Below are 27,085 nucleotides of genomic sequence, written 5' to 3'. Positions count from 1 at the left end.
ACACAGTTGTTGAAACCAATTTTAAAGTTACCCAATAATGAGTTTGAAACCAGATACTGAATACTGAATTTGCATTCTTACCGAACTTGATAATGCCAATCATATTATCCTAAGACCGATCTATTTATCAGTGGTAATTCTGAACTGGCAGAAAGAGCTAGGAGGTCTCAGTTAATAGTAATAGGTCACATTTGGTGGTGATATAGACTGAAGAACAAGATTCAGCACTTCAGATGATCAGTTTTAGACAGAACTTAGGTTAGAATCTTAATTTTCACACAGCACAACTCAGGTCTAAAAACAGAGGTCTAACAGCACAGCTAAGTTTCTCTATCCAATAATATGAACTTTTTGCCCATTCTTCTTGCCGTGTCTTTTTTATGCTACATTTGAACACATTGCTTTATGCTACATTTGAACACATTGCTTTAAGCTACATTTGAACACATTGCTTTATGCTACATTTGAACACATTGCTTTAAGCTACATTTGAACACATTGCTTTAACACAAAGGTAAAGATGTCATGTTATTAAAGACGCACAAATGTGTTTGTTAATGGAGTAAGAGCCAGGGAGACCCAGAAAGCTTAAAGACTGTTTTAAACTAGAAAATGTAATTCCAGGGAATTACCATTGCATGTAAATGAAAAAAGCTGCTGTTTATAACATTATATTACTTACAGTATAATTATTCAGATTACATAGACTTACAGTATTCTTGAAAACCACTTACTTGGTTAGATGTTAGCTTAGAGTATATGACAGTAAAAATAAATTGTTAATTCAATATTGATCAACATTCTTTGTTTTAATACAGCAGTATGAACATTTATCAACCAATGTAAGCTTGAAGTAAAACAAAGTTGTTGAAACACAGTTGTTGAAACCAATTTTAAAGTTACCCAATAATGAGTTTGAAACCAGATACTGAATACTGAATTTGCATTCTTACCGAACTTGATAATGCCAATCATATTATCCTAAGACCGATCTATTTATCAGTGGTAATTCTGAACTGGCAGAAAGAGCTAGAGGTCTCAGTTAATAGTAATAGGTCACATTTGGTGGTGATATAGACTGAAGAACAAGATTCAGCACTTCAGATGATCAGTTTTAGACAGAACTTAGGTTAGAATCTTAATTTTCACACAGCACAACTCAGGTCTAAAAACAGAGGTCTAACAGCACAGCTAAGTTTCTCTATCCAATAATATGAACTTTTTGCCCATTCTTCTTGCCGTGTCTTTTTTATGCTACATTTGAACACATTGCTTTAAAGGGAAACTTGGCAGGATTTCCCCCTCTGCTGGAGAAATTGTGCATTATGCTATTTCAAACTGTGGGAAAAGGTAACGATAAAGCACATGGATTTGTTTACAAGCTAGCGAACGGTTAGCATAAGTTTGGCAGAACTATGTGGATGTTACAAGGTAAGAAACACGATTTAAAACTAGTTTCTTGTTTCTCACTTCTCTTTCCGGGACGGTAGTCTCAATGTTGCAAGGTTGGTTTTTCGCCTGAGGACGCTAGGCGCAGCGGGGAAAGTCACCATTTTCACCGGAACAGGTCATTTAACCATCCAAATGATTTCTAAACGGGTTTATTACGTTGAAATAGTTGCCAAGTTCCAAGTGCCAAGTTCCCCTTTAACACAAAGGTAAAGGTAAATGTGTTTGTTAATGGAGCAAGAGCCAGGGAGACCCAGAAAGCTTAAAGACTGTTTTAAATTAATCTGGTATGATTCCTGGAAGTCGCACTTGCATGTGAAGTGTTAAGAGCCCGTTCATGGCATTGTTTACACCGGCGCTTGAGCTCTCCCCTCCCCCCGCTCCTGCAGCTCGACTCTCCTCCATCCCCCTCCCCCTCCTAGCGTTGCTGCACTCGGTGATTTCACCAGCTGATTTCGGGAGAGGGGGAAACAGTCTAGGAAACGGCAGTTGAAGAAACACGAGGAACACAATGGAATAACAGCACGACTTAAGTTTTCATCAAGTGCACTTTTTATTCGGCTTTCATATCGTTAACAAGGCGAGCTAGCTATGAAATTAGTGGCAAGGTAGCCAGCGAGCTAGCGTTAAAGCTAGCCAACTTTATGCACCAGGTTAGCCTGTGCAGCTAGCTCGCCATCGTGTTCTGTTTTTTTTTAACGGACTTTGCTTTCATCGCATGTGTTTCCGACTTTTTTAAGGGAACATTGGATCTGTGGTCGTGTGCGTTAGTGCGTCCGGGCAGCGCTATGTATGAAGCTGGGAATACAGGTCACTTAGCCGGTACACATTAGTAGGCAGTGCAGCAGTTGGGAAGCTAACGCTAAGTCATTTTCTCCATTTCTTTGACCAGTATTTCGAAAAGAGCTAATGTAACTTCATCATAGACGTGCACTGCATTTAAGTTTACACAATTTGTTGTTTGTTTATGGAATAGCTACCCAGAGCGTTTGCAATTGAACGCAAGACTATCCAATGTTTATGAAATACCACTGGAACGGTCAGACAAAGATTTTAGTTGCCAGTCGTAAAGGGCTCGGGAAGCTAGCCGGCTAATGTGTCCGCTAACGTTAAGGATTTCTTCACATCAGATACGTGCTGTTGTGGTCGACATTTTTCCAGGTTGGTATCGTCTTTCCAACCTAGATTTGCTTGCTAAATTCCTGAGACTAATCTCACTCAGTAAGGGTTAATGCTAGCGTGAACTGATCCCAGAGTAGCTTGTGTTGATGGTTGATTGGATGCCATGACGGGTGAAATTAACGTTAGTCACAGTGCCGTGCTGCGAACTGGGTCATTCTCCTCTTCAGCCTGATGCCCTTTACATTTAGGAAGTGGTTTGAGACGAACTATCTCCACATTAGCCCTACCGGAGGCCACTGTTAGTTTCTGCCGGTGAAGTGGCGTAAACGTTACCGGCGACTTTAGACTTGTTGATGGCTCCTCCGTACCTCTCTGCTCCTTCTGGATGAAGCCAGACATTTGACTTGTCATCTTCCACCGGGCGCCGGCGTGCAGTAGAAGGCGTCGACTCATGTTTACACTGCGTGTCACTTTCTAAAAGGCCTAAATAACTCTGGATCGAGCGCTGATAATATTGATGGGAGGTCTTTTCTGAGTCTAACCGAGTCCCACGAGCGGCCCCGACGAGATCAGCCGGGGAATGGCATTCCATGGCACGGGCCGGCAGGCGGTGTGCGGTAACTTGTTCCCCGGATCGGAGATAGGCCACAAATACTTCTGCGTCAGCACCTCCGCGCCCGGTACCACATCGACAGGCCAGTCCGCCTCCACCACCACCAGCGGCCCTATTGCCCCCGCCGGCACGCCCCGACACCCGGCTTCCCTCATCGGCAGCACCGGGGGAGGAGCCGCCGTCCCCCAGCCGCACAGCAACCCCGCCAGCGAGGTGCCCAGTGCTGCCGAGATGGAGCCCGACCGACCCATCGGCTACGGGGCCTTCGGCGTGGTCTGGTGAGTGTGTGTGTGTGCAGGGGCGTAGCACAAGATCCTGGGCCCCCCCATAGGCAGTCCTGATGGGCCCCCATGTTCCTCAACATGTTCCTCCTTTTATTAGAATAAAATATATTTCAGACTTTTCTAGGGCCCTCTCTCCCCTTGGGCCCCTATAAGCACTAGTGGTTTTACCCCCAGTCTGACGCCTCTGTGTGTGTGTGTGTGTGTGTGTGTGTGTGTGTGTGGAGGTGGTGAGTTTAAGCTGTGGAGGATCATGCCGATGGGCCCGATGTGAGAGTGTGAGTCTGTCGGAGAGGGGAGGCTGTGTGTGATGGGGTGTAAGACAGACCAAAGTTGTTTCTGCGTCTGATGGTGTGTGTGTGTGTCCACAGGTCCGTGACGGACCCTCGAGATGGGCGTAAAGTGGCGTTAAAGAAGATGCCGAATGTCTTCCAGAACCTGGTGTCCTGCAAGCGCGTCTTCAGGGAGCTGCGCATGCTCTGCTTCTTCAAACATGACAATGTAAGAAGTGTGTTTGTGTGTGTGTGAAAGATTGGGATGGGATCAGGAGATAGGTTATGTGCCTGCTTTTAGCGAAGAGGACTACAGAATACACACACACACACACACACACTGTATGCACTCATACATGAGCACATATTCTATATGACTTCATACACACACACACACACACACACACTGATTATAAGTTGCTTTGGATAAAATAATGCTAAATGAACATGTGATTGTGATGTCCTGTGATTGTGATGACATGTGATTGTGATGTAATACACAAATGAGCACACCAGTGCACACCAGTAAGGTTCTACATTCCCCCGTCTAATCAACCTGTGAGGTTCTACATTCCCCCGTCTAATCAACCTGTGAGGTTCTACATTCCCCATCTAGTTCTACATTCCCCCGTCTAATCAAACTGTGAGGTTCTACATTCCCCCGTCTAATCAACCAGTGAGGTTCTACATTCCCCCGTCTAATCAACCTGTGAGGTTCTACATTCCCTCGTCTAATCAACCTGTGAGGTTCTACATTCCCCCGTCTAATCAAACTGTGAGGTTCTACATTCCCCCGTCTAATCAACCAGTGAGGTTCTACATTCCCCCATCTAATTGGGGGTAGGCGTGGCCTACTGGTTAGCGCTTCGGACTTGTAACCGGATGGTAGCCGGTTCGAACCCCGACCAGTAGGAACGGCTGAAGTGCCCTTGAGCAAGACACCTGACCCCTCACGGATTGGGATAAATGCAGAGACCAAATTTCCCTCACGGGATCAAAAGAGTATACATACTTATACACGGGATCAAAAGAGTATACATACTTATACACGGGATCAAAAGAGTATACATACTTATACACGGGATCAAAAGAGTATACATACTTATACACGGGATCAAAAGAGTATACATACTTATACTTACTTAATGTCATCTGAAAACTGCTGGCCTGAGTAAAAAAACAGTGCACCTGATCTCAGCTGGTATTCTGTCTATGATGGAGTGGAATGGACATTTGTAAGTGACCCCAAACTTTTGACCGGTAGTGTACATACATACACACACTCACATGCATATACACACATACAGCTCACAGCTCACAAACCAGTAACCCACACACACCTCACAAACCAGTAACCCACACACACCTCACAAACCAGTAACCCACACACAGCTCACAGCTCACAAAACAAACTTTTGACTGGTAGTGTAAATAAACCTGACTTGATGATGATGATAATGGTAACCATGGTGATGTTGCAGGTGTTGTCAGCGCTGGACATCCTCCAGCCTCCACAGATCGACTGCTTTGAAGAAATGTATCCTTCACCCAAGTCCTGTGTGTGTGTGTGTGTGTGTGTCCTTCACCCAAGTCCTGTGTGTGTGTGTGTATCCTTCACCCAAGTCCTGTGTGTGTGTGTCCTTCACCCAAGTCCTGTGTGTGTGTGTCCTTCACCCAAGTCCTGTGTGTGTGTGTCCTTCACCCAAGTCCTGTGTGTGTGTCCTTCACCCAAGTCCTGTGTGTGTGTGTGTGTGTGTGTTTTTTTCCCTTTAACTCTGTGGGGTGAGATATGTCATCACTGAGCTGATGCAGAGTGACCTTCATAAGGTGATCGTGTCACCACAGGCCCTCACTACTGACCACATCAAGGTGTTCCTCTACCAGATACTCAGAGGTTAGTGTGTGTGTGTGTTCGTGTTCCTCTACCAGATACTCAGAGGTTAGTGTGTGTGTGTGTTCGTGTTCCTCTACCAGATACTCAGAGGTGTGTGTGTGTTCCTGTGTTCCTCTACCAGATACTCAGGTGTGTGTGTGTGTTCCTTTACCAGATACTCAGGTGTGTGTGTGTGTTCCTTTACCAGATACTCAGAGGTGTGTGTGTGTGTGTTCCTTTACCAGATACTCAGAGGTGTGTGTGTGTGTTCCTTTACCAGATACTCAGAGGTGTGTGTGTTCCTTTACCAGATACTCAGAGGTGTGTGTGTGTGTGTGTTCCTCTACCAGATACTCAGGTGTGTGTGTGTGTGTGTGTTCCTTTACCAGATACTCAGAGGTGTGTGTGTGTGTGTTTACCAGATACTCAGGTGTGTGTGTGTGTGTTCCTTTACCAGATACTCAGGTGTGTGTGTGTGTGTGTGTGTTTCTTTACCAGATACTCAGAGGTGTGTGTGTGTGTGTGTTCCTTTACCAGATACTCAGAGGTGTGTGTGTGTGTGTTCCTTTACCAGATACTCAGAGGTGTGTGTGTGTTCCTCTACCAGATACTCAGAGGTGTGTGTGTGTGTGTTCCTTTACCAGATACTCAGAGGTGTGTGTGTCTGTTCCTTTACCAGATACTCAGAGGTGTGTGTGTGTGTGTGTGTGTGTTCCTTTACCAGATACTCAGAGGTGTGTGTGTCTGTTCCTTTACCAGATACTCAGAGGTGTGTGTGTGTGTTCCTTTACCAGATACTCAGAGGTGTGTGTGTGTTCCTCTACCAGATACTCAGAGGTGTGTGTGTGTGTGTGTAATCTTTCTGTGTCTTCCTAAGGGCTGAAGTATCTGCACTCTGCAGGGATTCTACACAGAGACATCAAACCAGGAAACCTGCTAGTCAACAGCAACTGCCTGCTCAAGGTACATACTTGTGTGTGTGTGTGTGTGTGTGCTGTGTGCTGTGTGTGTGTGGTGTGTGTATATGTTTGATTGTGTGTGTGTAAGTTTAATTGTGTGATTGTGTGTGTGTTGTGTAGGGGTGTCACGATTCTCCAAATCCTCGATTCGATTCTCCAAATCCACGATTCGATTCGATTTTCGATCTTTTTTACTATTAATGCATTCCTTATATGTTATTTACTTTTTTTGCCTTTTCTGTTTCGGGGGGGCTTTTATTTTGAAACCGCTCCAACCGCGAGGTTGTAAGGTACACAGAACAAACATTAAACAGAGACGTGAACATAGGGAAATGACATAGAATGATAACACAGAATGATAATTTGATTGTTTCAGCACACTCCGAAGAGACCCAAGGTTAGTGTTCATGGATTATGAACTTATCAATGTGCATTTTATGCCTTAAAGTAAATTTGGACTGTAACTAGATCATCTTTTCACTTGCTAAGTTGAGTAAGCTAAGTTAGTGTTAATTGACGTGAATGAACGACAAAATACTTCCACACCGGTGATTTCAAAGTAGCAAGAAGGGCTTTGATTTCGGTAGGTTGATGTGCATATTTTAACTGGCTGCAGCCTAAAATTAGAGGAGGTGTTGACGCTAGTAGTTCATAATACGCGCAGGCGCTTGTGCGCCTTGGCATACATGCTGACGGACATTGGGGGTGTGGTTGCATCATCGATTCTACTTTTGAGTTTGAAGTTCGAGATTGAGATGTAATATAAAATCGAAATTGTGACACCCCTAGTGTTGTGCAGCGGTGTGTGTAATGCAAAAAAGCATGTTTGATTGTGTGTGTGGTGTGTGTACATGTTTGATTGTGTGTGTGGTGTGTGTACATGTTTGATTGTGTGTGGTGTGTGTGTAGTATGTAGGCTGCAGGCTGTCGATTATTTTTGGAACGGAGTATTCTACTGATTATTTTATTGATTAATCAAGGAAAGAAGCACAAAAAGAATGTTGTGTTATTAAGTGCAGTTTATTGATATGCTGTACACTAGCTCTAGTCACTTCAAAGTAAATTAATATTTCTGTTTTATGTAGATTTGTGCATCTGCAGCATTTACCATTACTACCAAATACCCGTAACCTCCCTTACAAAATACTAAGTACAGTAGGCTGTTATGCAGTACAATGCAGTTTTTTGCAAATATTTCCTCAAACTGCAGCTTTGACACTTGAAGTAATGCAGTTATTTTAGGATTAGGATTTATATAAGGACTAATAATTATGTCTGGGGTAGGCCTATTTGATGAGGTAGCCTAGCCTAACACCGTGCATGCGCGTGTGTATGTGATGAGGTTTTTTGGTGTATTGGTCAGTTTCCACAACTTAACATCATATCGACTCACAACATTAGGCGGCAGCCGCTACAAATACCGTCTTATCAACCAGTGAGGTTCTACATTCCCCCGTCTAATCAACCAGTGAGGTTCTACATTCCCTCGTCTAATCAACCTGTGAGGTTCTACATTCCCTCGTCTAATCAACCTGTGAGGTTCTACATTCCCCCATCTAGTTATACATTCCCCCGTCTAATCAACCTGTGAGGTTCTACATTCCCCCGTCTAATCAAACTGTGAGGTTCTACATTCCCCCGTCTAATCAACCTGTGAGGTTCTACATTCCCCCGTCTAATCAACCAGTGAGGTTCTACATTCCCTCGTCTAATCAACCTGTGAGGTTATACATTCCCCCCTTTAATTGGGGGTAGTCGTGCTCACAACACACTCTGTTTAATGTTTGTTCAACAGCGCACACAAGCTCAAGTAGGCTAGCTCAGTGTAGCCAGACGGACCTTACGTAGGCCTATATTAGGACTTTAAAAAATATCAGCGCAAATTATCGGCCAGAATTCTATTATCGGACCGATAATAATATTTTCATTTTTTCACTTATCGGCTAATAATATATCGGCCGCCGATATATCGTGCATCCCTAACATTGTTATGTGTCGGCTACAACTGGATGCTTTCGGCTCAGATGTTGAATGATCATTGACGTTGTTGTGGTACACCAGTGCTGCTTTGCAGTGGACACATTGCCCTAGTGAGCATCATGATAATAATAATAATAATAACATAATTAACATAGTAATTTTATGCGTGTGTGTGCGCGTGTAGATCTGTGACTTTGGCTTGGCCCGTGTGGAGGAGCCGGACCCTTCACGGCACATGACGCAGGAGGTGGTGACGCAGTACTACCGGGCCCCAGAGGTGCTCATGGGTAGTCGGCACTACGGTCCCGCCATCGACGTCTGGTCTGTGGGCTGCATCTTCGCTGAGCTGCTGGGGAGACGCATCTTATTTCAGGCACAGAGTCCCATTCAACAGGTACACACACGCGTGCGTGCGCTAGATGATGCTATTTTGCATATCAATGACGCCAACACGCTAGTCAACCCCACACACACACACACACTTTACACCTGTTTGCTTTTCTCCTACTCTTACTAATTTCAATATATTTGATTTAATATACTTCACTTTACACTTCTGTATACTATCTTGTCACAGCCTACACCAGAGTGAGCATCAGGTGGCTGAAGAGCAGTCATTTCCACAGCTACATACACTAAACGAATGCTATAGGTTTGAGGCTACATATCCTAAACGAATGCTATAGTTAGCTACATACCCTATGCCGAATGCTATAGTTAGCTACATACCCTATGCCGAATGCTATAGTTAGCTACATACCCTAAACGAATGCTATAGTTAGCTACATACCCTAAACGAATGCTATAGGTTTGAGGCTACATACCCTAAACGAATGCTATAGTTAGCTACATACCCTATGCCGAATGCTATAGTTAGCTACATACCCTAAATGAATGCTAACGTTAGCTACATACCCTAAACGAATGCTATAGTTAGCTACATACCCTAAACGAATGCTATAGGTTTTTCTAACTTGACAACATTGAGACTACATACCCTAAACAAATGCTATATTTAGCTACATACCCTAAACAAATGCTATATTTAGCTACATACCCTAAACGAATGCTATAGTTAGCTACATACCCTAAACGAATGCTATAGGTTTGAGGCTACATACCCTAAACGAATGCTATAGTTAGTTACATACCCTATGCCGAATGCTATAGTTAGCTACATACCCTAAACGAATGCTATAGGTTTTTCTAACATGACAACATTGAGACTACGTACCCTAAACAAATGCTATATTTAGCTACATACCCTAAACGAATGCTATAGTTAGCTACATACCCTAAACGAATGCTATAGGTTTTTCTAACTTGACAACATTGAGACTACATACCCTAAACGAATGCTATATTTAGCTACATACCCTAAACGAATGCTATAGGTTTTTCTAACTTGTATGTTCGATTTTGAACTATCTGCTTTGCTTGTGCATGAAGTTGTTGCCTACTTTACTTTGTTCAATGTTCTTCTGTGTAATAACATGGGCTAATACTACATAGGCCAGCCATGACTTGTATAATCAATCGAAACAGAGTTTGGCATCATTGCGAGAAGTCACCAAATTTGTCGCTAGTTGCTAGATGAAATTTTCTGTCGCTAGGAATGGCCAAAAGTCACTAAATCCAGCGACAAAGTTTTTAAATTGGCAACACTGGGGTCCAAGCACTGGCACGGCCCTGGCAACACTGGGGTCCAAGCTCTGGCACGGCCTTGGCAACACTGGGGTCCAAGCGCTGGGGGCACTGGGGTGGAAGAGATGTCCTTCATGTGTCCAGCTTCCATCCCTCTTTAAAAATAAGCGTGTGTTTGTGTTTGTGTGTGCGTTTGTGTGTGTTTATTTCTCAACACAGTTGGACCTCATCACTGACCTGCTGGGGACTCCGCCCCTTTCTGCCATGGCAACAGCCTGTGAGGGAGCCAGGGCTCACATCCTGAGAGGACCTCACAAACCGGTACACACACACACACACACACACACACATCCTGAGAGGACCTCACAAACCGGTACACACACACACACACACACCCTGAGAGGACCTCATAAACCGGTATACACACACAAGTTTGGAGACACTTAGAAATGTCCATTCCACTCCGTTATAGATAGATTAGATTCAACTTTACAGTCATTGTTCGGAGTACAAGTACAAAGCCAATGAAATGCAGTTTGCGTCTAACCAGAAGTGCAAAAGAGCAGAAAAAAGCAGGAAAAGAAGGGGTAGCTGGGGATGTCCGCCCCTGTCAAGGTTGAAGGTACTAAAAACAATACCAAATAGTTTTTTTGATCTTATTATAAGATTAATAACACAACCATTCATCCAATGTTCCAAAGGCATATTCTGTTTACTAATCTGATATCATTTTAAAAGGCTAACTGAGAAAACATTGGAGAACCCTTTTGTAATTATTTAAGCACAAAATGTAACCTGAAAACTGCTGCCCTGAGTAAAAAAACAGTGCACCTGATCTCAGCTGGTATTCTGTCTATGATGGAGTGGAATGGACATTTCTAAGTGACCCCAAACTTTTGACTGGTAGTGTACATACATACACACACTCACATGCATATACACACATACACCTCACAAACCAGTAACCCACACACACCTCACAGCTCACAAACCAGTAACTCACACACACCTCACAGCTCACAACCCAGTAACCCACACACACCTCACAGCTCACAAAACAGTAACTCACACTCTCTCAGTGCTGTATATTTTGTCTCTCTCTCTGTAGCCCTCTCTCTTTCTCTCCCTCTCTCTCTCAATGCTGTATATGTCCTCTCTCTCTCTCACAATGCTGTATATGTCCCCTCTCTCTCTCTCCCTCCCTCTCTCAATGCTGTATATGTCCTCTCTCTCTCTCCCCTCCTCCCTCTCTCTCAATGCTGTATATGTCCTCTCTCTCTCTCTGTAGCCCTCTCTCTCTCTCCCTCCCTCTCTCAATGCTGTATATGTCCTCTCTCTCTCTCTCTCTCTCTCTCTCTCTCTCTCTCTCTCTCTCTCTCTCTCTCTCTCTCTCCCTCCCTCTCTCTCAATGCTGTATATGTCCTCTCTCTCTCTCTGTAGCCCTCTCTCTCTCTCTCTCAATGCTGTATATGTCCTCTCTCTCTCTCTCTCTCTCTCAATGCTGTATATGTCCTCTCTCTCTCTCTCTCTCTCTCTGTAGCCCTCTCTCTCTCTCTCTCCCTCCCTCTCTCTCAATGCTGTATATGTCTTCTCTCTCTCTCTCTCTCTCTCTCAAATTCAAATTCAAATTCAAAAAAAGCTTTATTGACATGACAAGAGCACTTGTGTTGTCAAAGCATACAAATCATAAGTAAGTTAGTGAGGAAACAAAGAGCATGAAAATAAGTAAGAATAAACAAATAAATAAGTAAATAAATATAAATAAAATAATAATAAAATAAATTCATAAAATAAATTATAAGAAATTAAATAATAATAATAATAATAATAATAAAAAAAAAGATTAGAAATGATAGTTCTAGATGAGATGGGATTGAATACGATTTAAGGTGGTGGAGAGGTGAGAGAATCTGTTCTTGCGTATGTGCTTTCTAACCTTAATTTGTGGCACATATACACAAACTGAGCTGCTAGCTCAATTGTCTGTGTGTCTTCTCCTAAGACGATTTTCATTTTGGAACTAGCATCTAGTGACATAAATTGTTTATTGTGTCTGCTAAATCTTACATAGAAGTCGTTTCTCAGTAATGGATAAATGGGACACCTATGCAGAAAATGTATTTCATCTTCAACCTCCATTGTGTCACAGTACTTGCATAGGCGTTGATGTTTTTCTTTGCCATGATTTTTATGGCGTCCTATTTCTATTTGGAGTTTATGGTCACCCAATCTGTATTTTGTAAGACACGTTTTTTGAGGTTGTTTCAGTATTACTAGATAATTTGCTAGTTTGTATTCTCTGTTTAATTGACAGTAGCTGCCCAGTTTTTTTTAGAGTGAATTTCATTTTGCCATTCGTAATGTAGGTTGCCTTCATGAATTTGTGGGTTTCATTCAGATCGGTTAGGTTTTATATCAGCAATGTTATATTTATTTATGATTAACTGTGCAAGTTTATCATTTTGTGGGTCTGATATGTTAGTCAGTAGTGCTTTGTGATGGTAACTAATAGTGTTTGCATTTTTAAGTGTATCCAATATTTCAAAACTCTTTTGGTGATGGCCAGGGACAAGGGAAGCTTACCTAACTCTGCTCTGCAGGCATTATTTGAAGTACTTCTATGAACATGCAGAATAGATTTACATATTTCTGTGTGGAGTTTTTCAATTTCAGTCTGGTCCCATGGTTTTTTAAAAGAAGTAATGGTGGACCCCAAATTTCTGAGCCATAGAGTAGGATTGGAGTAATAACGGCATCAATTATTTTTAACCAAATGTTGATGGGAGGTTGATATTTGTTAATTGTTTTATACACTGAATAGAATGCTCTTCGGGCTTTATTTTTTAATGCTTGCAATCCTGGAATAAAACTGCCAGATGCATTTATGACTAGACCTAAATATGTGTAGTTGGTTGTGTGTTCTAAAATATCAGGGCCTAATGTGAATAGGAATTTATTCTTTGTTGTTCGTGCTCTCTTTTGGAATATCATTATTTTGGTTTTATTTAAATTTACTTTTAAGGACCATGTTTGGCAGTATTGATTTAAAATGTCTAAATTTTGTCTCAACCCGTCTGCTGTTGGTGAAAGTAAAACCAGGTCATCGGCGAACATGAGAAATTTCACATCCTTGTCATGGAGAGTCAGCCCAGGAGCAGCTGATTTCTCTAACAGTGTGGCAAGTTCGTTAATATATAAATTGAATAATGTTGGGCTTAAGCTACAGCCTTGTCTTACTCCACGTTCTTGTTTAAAGAACTCTGTTCTTTTATTTCCTAACCGAACACTATTTATATTATTTGCATACATTGTTTTTATCAAATCATATGTTTTCCCTCCAATTCCAGCTTCTAACATTTTCAAGAATAGACCTTTATGCCAGATGTTATCAAAGGCTTTTTGGAAATCTACAAAGCATGCAAAGATTTTTTCTTTTTTGGAGTTATGGACATGTTTATTTACTAATGTCTGGAGTGTGTATATGTGGTCGGAAGTTCGATGATTTGGTAGAAAACCAATTTGACTATTGTTCAGAATTTTGTGGTCGTCAAGGAATGTTAGAATTCTTTTATTAATGATGCTGCAAAATAACTTTCCTAAGTTACTTGTGATGCAAATGCCTCGGTAATTGTTTGGATTTAATTTATCACCAGATTTGAATATAGGGGTAATAAGGCCTTTATTCCAAATTGAGGGGAAGACTCCACTGTTGAGAACTAGGTTAAACAATTTAGTTATGGCTTCTTTGAGTTTTGAGTTGCTATATTTTAGCATCTCAGTGGAGATACGGTCAATACCGGAAGCTTTTCTAGGTTTAAGTTTTTTAAGTTTGTCTTTTAATTCAAATACTGTGATGGGCATGTCTAAGGGATTTTGGTAATCTTTGATTGTTTCTTCCAAACACTTTTGTTTCTTTATTATTGTGAGTTGTCCTGGTTCAAGTTCCATGCTTTCTGGGTTCTGGTAAAGATTTTTAAAATGGTTCATCCATATCTGGCTGTTTCTAATTGGAGATTCAGACTTGCCAGCACCTGTCAGCTTTTTCCAATTTGACCAGAATGTGTTTTGATTAATTGACCGATCGATTTTGTCTAGTTCTTTGGACATGTAAGATGATTTTTTGTTTTGTATCATTTTTTTTATCATTTTTTAATTCAAGATGATATCTTGTTCTGCTGTCAGTATCGTTTGGGTTTCGATGTTTAATATTGGATAACTCTCTTAACTTTATCCTTGCTGCATTGCAGTCTTTATCAAACCAATCCTCTTTGAATTTTGTTCTATTTCCTTTCATTCTAGAGATTTGTTTTACATTAGCTGTTTTTGCTAAATGTATTAATATATTGTTTAGGTGGTTACAGGCCATATTTACGTTCTCAGCATTTGGTTGGTATTTGGTCATAATGAAATTATCAATAATTTGTTCATTGTTATTGATGACTGCTTCATATGTTGACACATTTTTGTCTGTCCATTTAAAAGTTTTTGGAAGTGAGAATAATTTAGGTTCAACATTTTGTGATTTAAATTTAATATCTGACAGTTGCAGGTGTAGTATTAACTGGCAGTGGTCAGAAATAGGTAGTTGTGGCATTATCATAAAAGCAGTTATGTGTTCTGGATCAAGATCAGTGATGAAATAGTCAACCACAGAGCAACCGAGGGAAGAAGAGAATGTAAATCCTCCAAAAGAATCTCCTCTAAATCTCCCATTTACAATGTAAACACCAAGACTTCTGCACATACGTAGCAATTTAGTTCCGCTGGCATTTACTGTGCTGTCAAAACTCTTTCTCGGTGTTTGGATTACCTGTGAATATAGGGTTCTATTACCGAATATATGGTCATCTCCATCTATGGGAATATAATCAATTTCTTTGCCTGTTCTGGCATTGAGGTCGCCACATATTAGTACTTGGGCTATGGATTGGAAATAACTTATTTCTTTTTCAAGCTCCTCAAAAAGGTTAGCATCGAAATATTGGGAGGTTGAAGGTGGAATATAAACTGCACAGAGATAAAGATCTTGGTTCAAATTTAAAACTTCTTTTTGGATTTTTTAACCATAAATGGGTTTTTACCTTTTTAATGGGAATTATCTTGTTGTCATATTCAGTTTTGTACCAAACTATGATACCCCTGAATTTCTTCCATTCTTTATATGGATTTCTTTAAGAGAGGGTACTAAAAGTTCTTTATAATTATCACGGGCAATGATCAGATTTATCTCTCAAGTCTCCAAAAGGATAATAAGGTCTAAATTTCTAATACTATTTACAAAATCAAGATTGGTTGTTTTATAACCAAATATAGAAGAATATAGTCCCTGGATATTCCAGGTGCTTATTTTAAAAGAAGCTATGGTGAAGAAAGAAGAGCTATTTTGTGAAATTGCAATAAAATGTCGGAATTAATCAATGTACTGTAGATGACACCCCAATTGAGGGTGAGGTAATATCTAAGCTGTTTGGTGCTTCAATAAGTAAAATGAAATAAAATAAAATAAAAATTAAAAAAAAATAAAAATAAATAAAGTAAAATGAAATAATGTTAATAGTGTATAATAATATAAGAGGATATACACATATATATAAAGACATATATACATATACATACACATATATATATACACATACATATACATATACATACACATACATATATATAATAGATAAATACATGTCATATGTCTTACAGTAAATAATCAGGCTACTATTCTCACTTAAAAGGAGTTATGTGCTCTTGTTCATGAAGACATATGTTATGTAACATAGAGGCATAGGGAGATACATACATACATACATACATACATACACACACACACACACACACACACACACACACACACATACAAACGGTACAAGACACATACAGATACCATACATAACGAGATCCACAGAAACACAAACAAGAATCCTTACACATATGGATACCACATACATAAAATAACAAATCGCACAGACAGACAGATAGACCTTAACTAGACACAAACTGACACCACACATACCTATGTAGTAAGATGTACTGACAAACATCTACATTAGTAAGTAATGAGACAGACAGTACACACATTCATACACACACACACACACATACACACACGCACACGCACGCACACATATACGTACACAAAGACACACACACAAATACACGTAGGCTATGTATTGGCCCACATATTTTCTAAGGACAGAAGGACACACATGACACACAGGTAAGTCATATAGATAAGACAAAATTGACTACTGATACACACACGCACACACATACACATATATAGACATACATACACAAACAAACACATATAACAAAAGACATACATAAACATGTACCTAGTCCCTACATCTATGGTAAGTATTTTAGCAAAGTAATTTGTTGTACAACAGAGTAACAAGTTCTCTAATTTGAAATTCTTGGGCACTCAGGTCTTGGACTGAAGGTCTAGTTAGTACTGAGGCATAGCTGGGTTTTATAAAGTTATTGGTTTGCGCACCTGTTGCCAGTCTGGGGCCAGTGGACACACTGGAGATAAAGTCATTGGTCCCCGTGTGGATTATCAGATGTTCAAGACTCATTCCTTTAATTTTCTGGATGTTTTCCAAGGCAGATGATGTCCGTGGAGTTTTAATTTTTACAGTTTTTGATGATGGAAAAAGGCGTTTCATGTTGATGAATTTCCCATTCGAATCACATAAAAGCACAATTTCAGGATCAGGTTCTTTAGTTTCATGAGGTGGGTTATCTTTCTGTACAACCATTTGGGGGATGCAAGATTTCTGCTTTTCCCTCTCAGTTGCAGTGGCAGTTGATGGTGGTTTTGTAGATGCTGGTGTGGAAGGATTAGAGGGGGCCTGCATGTCAGTCAAGTTCTTCTTCAGGTCATGTAACTCACTCCAAGAGCATCTATGGCGCTCAGTTGTTAAGAGTGCTGGAACACTTTCAGATTTCTCGTGGTTTCCATGCGTGTGGCCTTGGTTATCTTCCTTTAATTCCCTAAAGGGCAAATGCGTGTAACTCTCTTATCTCATCTCTTTGTTGTCTAACCATGGTCCACAACTCATCTCTTGGTTGAGATGTACAAGACTGTAGCTGAAGACCAGAGAGCATCTTGTCCTTAAACTCCACAAATTCACGCTCAAGCGTGGATGTTGTCTTTATGGAGTTGAGGTTGATGGCTACCTTGGGTGAGACATGTTCATTTCTTGGAGAGAGGGTGTCAACTACAGATCTGATGGGTGATGTTCTTTTACTTAGGGTCTCAGAATAATTTTCATCATGTTTCTTATTTGCAAGAACTCTTAGAGATTGGAAGCTTTGATAGAAATTGTCTAGGCTGTTTTCTGAGCCTTGCACCATCACAGTGCCATTGTGGTAAATATTAATTGTTAGATAAGGACTGTTCAATTCATCATCTTCATGTACAGTGACTTGCCGACCTTTGCTTATTCCATTCTTTTTTATGTATTTATAGGACTGGCATACAGCTGCGTGCCAAGCCTTAGGACTGTGGGTAAAGAATAAAAAGTTCGTTATGGTCTTGTTATTACCCACCATGGCAAAGTCAGCTTTCAAAGTTTCCGGATTATCTCTTAGGACTTTTAGTTTGAATGCTCTCTTGGCTTTGTTGCTGAGCTCTCCAGGGTACTGGAAATCAAAGTCTTGCTCCGACGTGCGGAGAGCAGTGAACGTTACAGCTGCCGCTACATTTGTATCGTTCAGAGTCATACTAGCAGCGTCAAGTAGGCCTACTGCTCTATTAAGTCACGGAAACTTTACAAGACACTTCAGGGGATAACCACGAGGGTCGGAGATATCTTGCCTGTTACTGACAGATGAAAGTCCTATGCACTGGCGATGTCCACAGGGTCAGTCCAGTTTTGCCGTTTTGTCCGCTTTATTGATGTTAGCTTCTAGCTCTTTTAGCTTTGTTGATGTTAGCGGCGGCTAAGTACAGTAACGGTATTTTCTTGGTCTTACGATCTACTTCTTGACCGTACTTCGTCTATACAGGGCGTAGAAATCTCGTTTCTTTTAGAGTATAATTGTCCTCTGGCACTCAGAAATACGGATTTTCATCATCCAGTAATCAATTTAACATATTATGCAAAATCACAAAAAAAGCTCTGTATCTGAGTTAAGAGCTCATTATTTTGTTGCCAATTAGTTCTGTAACCATGGCAACTCTCTCTCTCAATGCTGTATTTGTCTCTCTCTCTCTCTCTCTCTCAATGCTGTATTTGTCTCTCTCTCTCTCTCTCTCTCTCTCAATGCTGTATATGTCTCTCTCTCTCTCTCTCTCTCTCTCTCTCTCAATGCTGTATATGTCTCTCTCTCTCTCTCTCTCTCTCTCCTCTCTCTCTCTCTCTCTCTCTCTCTCTCTCTCTCTCTCTCTCTCTCTCTCTCTCTCTCTCTCTCTCTCTCTGTATCTCTCTCTCTCTCTCTCTCTCTCAATGCTGTATATGTCTCTCTCTCTCTCTCTCTCTCAATGCTGTATATGTCCTCTCTCTCTCTCTCTCTCTCTCTCTCTCTCTCTCTCTCTCTCTCTCTCTATGTCCCTCTCTCTCTCTCTCTCTCCCCTCCTCTCTCTCTCTCTGTAGCCCTCTCTCTCAGTGCTGTATATGCTGTCGGATGCTGCTACCCATGAGGCCGTTCACCTGCTGTGCCGAATGCTTGTTTTTGACCCGGTGAGTAAACACACACACACACACCTACCCAGCTGTCTCAGACCTCATTGCAGTCTCATCCATCATCCAAGTACGATATTTGCAGGACAGACACACTCACCTAACCCTAACCTCTAACAGCAGGTGTGTGTGTGTGTGTGTGTGTGTGTGTGTGTGTGTGAGTGAGTGAGTGAGTGAGTGGGCTTGGCGATATGGCTGATAAATGTATAATTATGAAATTATTCATATCTGTGGACATTGATAATTATTGATCATTTTTAATCTCAAAACATGGCTGATAGATGAACAATTAGTTACCAGGCAGCACATTGCTAGGGAGCACATGGTTTTCATAGCTTCATCTGTAGGGCTGTCAAAATTGCTCAAAAATGACGTTTGAATATTCCCTCTAATTGGAACCACTAATAAAGTGTCCCGGTTGTCAAAGATAACATAGCCGACATGGTCTTATTATAGCCCGATCATTAACTAAACCAGTGTTTCTCAAACTTTTTCAGACCAAGGACCACTTAACCAGTAAAAAAAAACCTCACGGACCACCTAGCTAATAGACACAATAGGCCTACTCACTGAACCACCTTGCTTATTGTGTCAGAGGATTCATATGATTTAAATTGGCATAGCTTACATAGGCAGTGTTGCAGAACAGTTTGGATTTACATACAAGTTGGTTCAATATTGCAAACAACTCATCTATATTATATTTTAGCACGTCTGCTCGCGGACCACTTGGGATAGCTTGCGGACCACCAGTGGTCCCCGGCCCACACTTTGAGAAACACTGAACTAAACCCATGTAGAAAGACTGTAGCCTGATCATTAACTAAACCCATGTAGAGAGACTGTAGCCTAAAGCGTCCAGTGTATGATTTCGATAATGTGTGTGTGGTTGCGTGTGTCAATCATAACAGTCTGCATAATCTTTGCAGCCAACCTGACAGTGTATCTCTGTAAACATTGTTGCAATGCCACTATTAAGTGTCATGTAGTTGAAAGAGAGGGAATACCACCCGCGAGACAAGGCGCTTTCATTCAATGGAAACCTTGTTGCGTAGCCAAGTAGGCCTAAACAATTGAGTTGTTTAAATGTAGGTTAGTAGGCTACTGCTTCAGCCTCTGGCAAGCTCAGAAGGGGGCGGCAAGAGCTTGACCGCGACGTGTTGGAAACCCAGTGTAGGACAACGACTTCTCACTGGCAACAGTATTAAACCAACCAACAATATAAAATATTAAGAAGACCTGTTTTATTTCATGTAGGCAATCATTACCATATCTTGTAGGTTATTTGAGGGCCGGCCTTTATGTTCGAATCTGAGGCCTGGCTATAAATAGAATCCCGGCCAAAACGTGAGTATTTACGGTGTGCACGCGTGTTTTAGGCATAGTGCAAGCCCTAATCTCTGACTGCAGAACTTGTGCTTTTACAATATTTAATACATTTTCCTGGTGGTGACACACCCCTCTCTCTCGATCTCATTCCACAAGCCTAGAGCGCCTTTTCGCGGCTGTAGACAGTTATGTTTCATGTAGGCTTCATGTCAATTCATACTGACATTTAAAAACATTAATTATAAAGATTTTGTTGCACTATGAAAAAGTGTGACTTATATAAAAATACGATAATGAAAATAAAGGTTGAAATACAATAATGAAAATAAAGGTTTTTAAAAAGTGCGACTAATATGCTAATGGAAAATAAAGGTTTTTAAAAAGTGTGACTAATATGAAAATACGAATGGAAATAATGGAAAATAAAGGTTGTTAGAAATTTGTCGGGTGGCTCGAAATTTGATTGCAATTCTGTGTGTGTGTGTAACGTACGCGTGTGTAACGTGTTTGTGTGTGTTTTCTCCAGGCGAAGCGTATCTCTGGCAGTGACGCTCTGTCGCACCCCTACCTAGACGAGGGGCGTCTGCGCTACCACACCTGCATGTGCCAGTGCTGCTACTCGCTGCCCAGTGGCCGAGTTTACACACGTGACTTCGAGCCGCCCGCCGCACGAGCATTCAGCCACAGCTATGAGGAGAGCATGCTGTCAGTGTGGCAGGGGAAAGGTTTGTACACACACACAGATACACACACAGATACACACACACACACACACACACAAAGTTGCACAGCGCGCATGCACACACACACACACACTGATATATACACACACATGCATGCACGCTCAGATACACACACACACGCACACACACACACACACGAAAGCGCAGACACACATGCACACACAGATACAAGCATGCACAGATAAGCACACACACACACACAGGAATATTATTTTTTTTGTCATGTTAATAATCTGTCTCTCTTTCTTTCTCTCTCTGTAGAGCTCATCCATCGTTTCATCACTGAGCACCAACAGGGGAAAAGAGTTCCACTGTGTATCAACCCCCAGAGCGCCGCCTTCAAGACCTTCATAAGGTGTGTGTGTGTGTGTGTGTGTGTGTGTGTGAACTCTGCCTTCAAGACCTTCTTCATAAAGTGTGTGTGTGTTAGGGATGCACAATATATTGGCGGCTGATATATTATTGGCGATAAGTGAAAAAATGAAAATATTATTATCGTTCCGATAACAGAATTCCTGCCGATAATTTGGGCCAATATTTTTTTAAAGCCCTAATTTCCCAAGTAGGCGTATGTAAAGCCTGTTTGGCTACACTAGACCTTCATAAGGTGTGTGTGTGTTGTGTAATTTCCCAAGTAGTGTATGTAAAGCCCGTTTGGCTACACTGATCTACTGGAGCTTGGTTGTATTTTACCATTCTAACAAGATGTATCTGCGTTGTGTCTGTGCATCCTGAAATCCTCTCGTGAATGACCCTCCGTTTAACCCTAAGCAGGGCAGAGCGGAGCTCAGCCTACCTACAGTAGAGCCAGCTTGTGCTGGTGTGTTTGCACTTTACCACGCTACTCGGGGAAACAAATAAACAAACTCTTTAGGTGGGACGAGTAGATAAGTAGTTCTAAGTTGTATTTTAGTTAGGGCTGTCAAAATAACTGATTAATTTCGATTAATTAATTTGAGAAAAAATAACTGATTAAAAAAAATAACGCAGATTAATCGATTCCATGTGACCTTTGACCCCGAGCCATTCTAGTCAGTAACCATCAGACTGTAAAATGAAGGAGAGAGAAGAAAATGTGCTGCCTAGATCATTGATTGGAACATTTACTTTTAAAAAACGTCCTCATGTTGATAAAAAATAAACTCTTGATTAAAATAAAGCCCTCTGCAATGTCTGCATCAAGGAATTTGCATATCACTGGAGTTTGTCAACTCTAAAGTCGCACATCAATGCAAAGAAATAGTGTAGACATTCAGGGGAGTGTTAATTTATTTTCATTGTGTCCCCTAGGTTATATCTGTGGCCTGAAATGCCTTGTATGTGAAAAAAAAAAAAAAAACTTCTTTCACTTTTGAATTGATTTCCTCAGCATATTAGGTCATATCATAGATTATTTTGGCCATTATTTGAACAGTGAAAATAATAATAAAAGAGTTTTTGAACTTTAATGTCACTAATGCTGATTATTCAATGATTAATTTGAATTTAAATATTTAAAATACTTTCACAGCAAAAATGATATATGCGATTAATTAATCACAGAGTATGTAATTAATTCGATTAATTTTTTTAATCGATTGACAGCCCTAATTTTAGTATTATATTTGTTGAAACTAAACATAAGTTTCCCTCCTAAACTCTGATTTGGTCGCTATAGCTTTTCCCAGCTTTGCCGTTTATCTGCGTTGGGCGTTTACTCCAGAGATATGAAACGATTCATACACTGTCGCTGGCCGCTCACTTGCAGGTCACTTAAAGGAGCCACACTTTTGTTGACCGCTGTACCATTGAGGACTATGATGAGTTCACTTAAAGGAGCCACACATAGGGCTACAGCTATTCAGTTGACTGCTGTACCACTGAGGACTATTATGAGTTGTGTCCATCATTTGGTGGTAGGTAACATTACTGCAATAAAATGATGCTTATTAAACGCTGTCCCCAAAGCACTTTTCACAATTTTTTTCGAGAGTAATATTATCGGTTATCGTATCAGTGTCGGCCACAACAAACCAATAAATATCGCTTATCATTATCGCCCTAAAATTCCATATCGGTGCATCTCTAGTGTGTGTGTGTGAACTCTGCCTTCAAGACCTTCATAAGGTGTGTGTGTGTGTGTGTTAGGGCTTTGACTTTTGCCCAAAAATCATATTTGAAGTTTGTTTGTTTATTAATATTAAAATTCGAATATATTCAAATATGTTCAAATATGTATTAATAAAATTTTAACCATTAAATGTCTTCAGTAAGACCGATATTAGTATCAAACTTAACTTCTATATGTTCTGTCCACCAGAGGGCAGTGTATCTGTCAATAGACTACGTGCACGAAAGGCTGAGTATTTATGCGTGTGTTAAAATTGTTATTATTGAGCATAGGGCTGGGTGATAAAACGATAACGATATGTATCGCAATAGACATGTAATCGATATCAATAAAAAATATGTTCGATAGAACATTCATAATTAAAAGCAACACACACCTCCTGCCTTACGTTGTCCAAAAATAAATAGGCTAAATATATTTTACATTGTAGTATGCCACACTCTACCAGAGTAGGCGATAGAAGTAGGCCTACCTCAACACAGACTCTCCTTGCCCCGTGCACTCTCTCTCCCTCTCAACAGGCGCATCCCTCCTCAGCATGCACATGTAATCCAAACATTAATCGTGCAAGACGACTGGCTAAATTGCTATTAAACCGGGTTAGCATCATTAGCACGCTGCACCTAATTTGTTCAAAACTGTTGCATTCAAATTGACTGCTAAGTTCTAATCATCTCAATCCCGATGCAAATGGAAAAGTATTTTCCAAGACTCAAACGGGCCTGTCCCAAGGAGAAAAAGTATTCATTTGAAACTTAAACACACGTAGGGAAACTGAAAAGTCTAACCAGACTATGATAAACTAGCAAATTAAGCTAACGTTTGTTTACAATATTTCCAGGCTTCACCAAGTGCTGCTTTTCATTCAGACTTATCTGCACATTTATTTATTTGAGTGTTTTTCATTATTGTGTTGCCATTTCTTTTCCCTGTTTGCTTTAATTGATAACTGAGGTGATTTAAAATCAGAGGAAGGTTAAGTTTAAAATAAAAGTGTCTATTATGTCTATGTGTGAGCTCACTAAGCGCAAACCAGCCAGGATGCTAACTTCACCTACAGGAGCCCAGATGGCCAATAATAGCCCTGCTAATGAGCTCGCCATTTCACTTCACCAGGCGTGAAAAAAACCTTGGAATCTGAATTGAAAACAACGTTTACAACCAAATACATTTATAGAAATTATCTGCATAGGCTACAGGTTCGAATATTAAGAGATCCCTAAAATTCGTTCGAATATCTTTAATTTTTAAAATAATCGAATTATATTCGAATAACAAAGTTCGGAGTCAAAGCCCTAGTGTGTGTGTGTGTGTGTGTACTCTGCCTTCAAGACCTTCATAAGGTGTGTGTGTGTGTGAACGAACTCTGCCTTCAACACCTTCATAAGGTGTGTGTAAACTCTGCCTTCAAGACCTTCATAATGTGTGTGTGTGTGTGTGAGAGAACGAACTCTGTCTTGAAGACCTTTATAAGGTGTGTGTGTGTGTGTGTGATCTGCCTTTGGGACCTTCGTAAAGGGTGTGTGTGTGTCTGACTTTAACCCCCACCCCCTCTCTCTCTCTCTCTCTCTCTCTCTCTCTCTCTCTCTCTCTCTCTCTCTCTCTCTCCTCTCAGGTCTACTGCGTGGCATTCCTCTAAGGTGTCCAGAAAGGAGGAGAGATGAAGAACGGCACAAGCCGGTGGACTTATGGGAGATGGATTTTAGCATAGCCTGGAGAGTTGATTAATGGGAAATGGAGTTTATCATAGCCTGAAGATTGGACTTTTGGGACATGAAGAGTTGACTTCTGGGAGACGGAGTTTTATGAAAAGACGAGTGGGCTTATTTATCATGTACAGAACTGAAGATGTGTGATGGGAAATGTCCGGTCGGTTAGTCTCTCACTCACTCTGACACACACGCACACACATAATCACACTCACTCACACACACCAAACTCAAGTGTGATAACTTGTGATATGCTAGGATGTAGATTTGTGCACAATACTTATCTGAACATACATGCTCACTTTCAGATACACACACACACACACACACACACACACACTCTCACACTCTCTCGTTCTCACTTGATCTCTTTGACACATATCCCCACACCTATGTGTGTGTGTGTGTGCGTGCGCATGCACGTATGTGTGTGTATGTAATGGATGCGCTGGCAGTGTGTGTGTGGCGCGTGTGTGTGTGTGTCTTGGCCAGAGTGCGCCAAAATGCGTGTGTTGCAGCTTTGCAGGTGAGTGGGAGAGACAAAGAATATGTATATTTTATACAAAACCCATTTTTTTAATTATTATTATTTACTTAGTCTATTCAGTTTTAGCAGTTGGAGCTTGTGTGTGTGTGTGTGTGTGTGTGTGTGTGTGTGTGTGTGTGTGTGTGTGAATTTTGTCTACCTCGTGGGATCATTCCTTATGTATCTTATGTTAGGGTTGTGGACTTGCCTCAGTTACCTCAGAAACACAATCAATGACTCTCTGTCTATGTCTCTCTCTCACACACACACACACACACACACACACCACCCCCACCCCACCATTATCAAACGTACTGTATTCTGTTAAGTGATGACTTCACTTGGTGTGTTTGTCTGCTGGTCTCCACGGAGACGGAGAGCGGCCTGAGCCGCGCCGAAGAGTTGTGGCGGCCGACGCGGAGTGCCGTGGGAGAGGACCATGCAGAGAGCAGGCCACGCTGAGCACGAGGGCACACCGGCTCTGGGCTGGAGCTGGGCCGACGCTGCTAAACAAGGCCAGGAAGCTGCTGCTGTCTCCGCTCGTTGGTGATTTCTCCCAGTGTCCACTCCATGCTGCGGAGGGACCCAGCTGTGTGGGCCAACACTCGGGAGACTGGACTTCCTGAGGCCTGAGGCGCAGTACTCACTACCTCCTGCAGAGGGAGCTGTGGAGCAGCCGTTAGGCAGCAGCTGCACTGTTGTGTGATATCCAGCAACAGAAAGAATGTTTTGGGGGCTTCTAATGCAGTGGTTTAGGATTTATATAATTCTTGACATTTTGTTCATGTTTATAACGTTATTTAATATGATTTAAGAGGTCATTATGATTTTATCACATTAATGTCATCTGGTTTATGTGGATTCTTTTTTTTAGGATTTTATGTCAGTATGGTGAACTATCTACCCGTTGATTTTGATGCGTTAGCTGTTATTGTGTTGTTTTGGATTTTGTATGATTTTGGCTCACTCTTGTTGTGTTAGTAGGGGTTTAGCCAACTGCCTGCGGAGTTGGCCAATCTTCCAGCTTAGGATCACCAGTGTGGAGGACCAGAGAAACTCGCTGCAGAAATAGCTTTAGACCAGGAACATAGAAATTAGACATTTTGTAGTTTTAAAGAGTGGGTATGTGCTATAAGTATAATTGAGACGTGATTGAACACCACCATTTTAACCCCATCATTAGCATATGTGGTTTCTTTTTGTCTTTAAAGTAAAAAAAAAAAAGTTGTTGGCTTGTGTTCCCCTAAATACTTGAATTTCGTAAGAAACAAATGAATCTGAATGGAGTAGCCTAAATAAAGGGAGACACTGGAGCCTTTGTTGCTTTATTTGATTTAATTTTTGATAGAAACATTGTCTTATTGTCTGTGTTACTTGCGAGCCTTTAGAGAACATTTGATGGCTTCACTTGACTGGGAGTCTGAAAGGAGAGCACGGAATCAAATCCGTATGTAAATGCCGTATTGTACAAGGGTAGAGAGACTGCCCGGATTTTACATTGCAAAGCATCTTTGTTTCGATTGAGGCCTAGTGGGCTGGGTTGTAAAACAAAAGACCTATTAATATTTCAGAGCTTAGTCGGGGTAAGGGTTTTGGCTTCATACTATCCGGATCACTGGAACTGTTTTTTTATTCGAATTTCAAAATAGCCCAATCAATTTAAGCAAACATAAAATGTTTGTGAACCTTTCAATCGTTTGCTAGATGAAAAATAAAGCAGTCACTAAATGGTTAACATAAGGGGTTTTCATCAGGTCACTTTAAATTGTATTTTCATTGGAGGACACGACTGCC

The 27,085-nt window shown here is 41.0% G+C and overlaps 1 protein-coding gene across 2 annotated transcripts; it reads left to right on the top strand.

Moving 5' to 3' along the window:
• The first annotated feature begins 1,590 nt into the window (after positions 1-1,590).
• Positions 1,591-25,208, top strand: nlk1 (nemo-like kinase, type 1). Of its 2 annotated transcripts, XM_048233271.1 has the most exons (11): positions 1,594-3,462; positions 3,837-3,966; positions 5,219-5,274; positions 5,525-5,631; positions 6,488-6,573; positions 8,734-8,943; positions 10,413-10,514; positions 18,788-18,874; positions 20,730-20,928; positions 21,208-21,301; positions 24,672-25,208. In XM_048233271.1, the coding sequence occupies exons 1-11, from the start codon at positions 3,152-3,154 to the stop codon at positions 24,718-24,720; spliced, it is 1,431 nt and encodes a 476-aa protein (XP_048089228.1). In that variant the 5' UTR covers positions 1,594-3,151; the 3' UTR covers positions 24,721-25,208. The 2 variants fall into 2 exon arrangements, with proteins under 2 accessions (XP_048089229.1, XP_048089228.1); XM_048233272.1 differs by lacking the exon at positions 8,734-8,943 and having other exon boundaries at positions 1,591-3,462.
• Positions 25,209-27,085: the final 1,877 nt, after the last annotated feature.

The sequence above is a fragment of the Alosa alosa genome, chromosome 22 (assembly GCF_017589495.1).
Source record: "Alosa alosa isolate M-15738 ecotype Scorff River chromosome 22, AALO_Geno_1.1, whole genome shotgun sequence".
Classification (NCBI taxonomy): Eukaryota; Metazoa; Chordata; class Actinopteri; order Clupeiformes; family Clupeidae; genus Alosa; species Alosa alosa.
This window is presented reverse-complemented; position numbering and strand designations above follow the sequence as displayed.

Coding starts and splice junctions, on each gene's coding strand:
- nlk1 (XM_048233271.1), top strand. CDS start 3,152: ATGGCATTCCATGGCACGGGCCGGCAGGCGGTGTGCGGTAACTTGTTC. Junction 5,275..5,524: donor ATCGACTGCTTTGAAGAAAT/GTATCCTTCACC, acceptor CTGTGGGGTGAG/ATATGTCATCACTGAGCTGA. Junction 5,632..6,487: donor CCTCTACCAGATACTCAGAG/GTTAGTGTGTGT, acceptor TGTCTTCCTAAG/GGCTGAAGTATCTGCACTCT.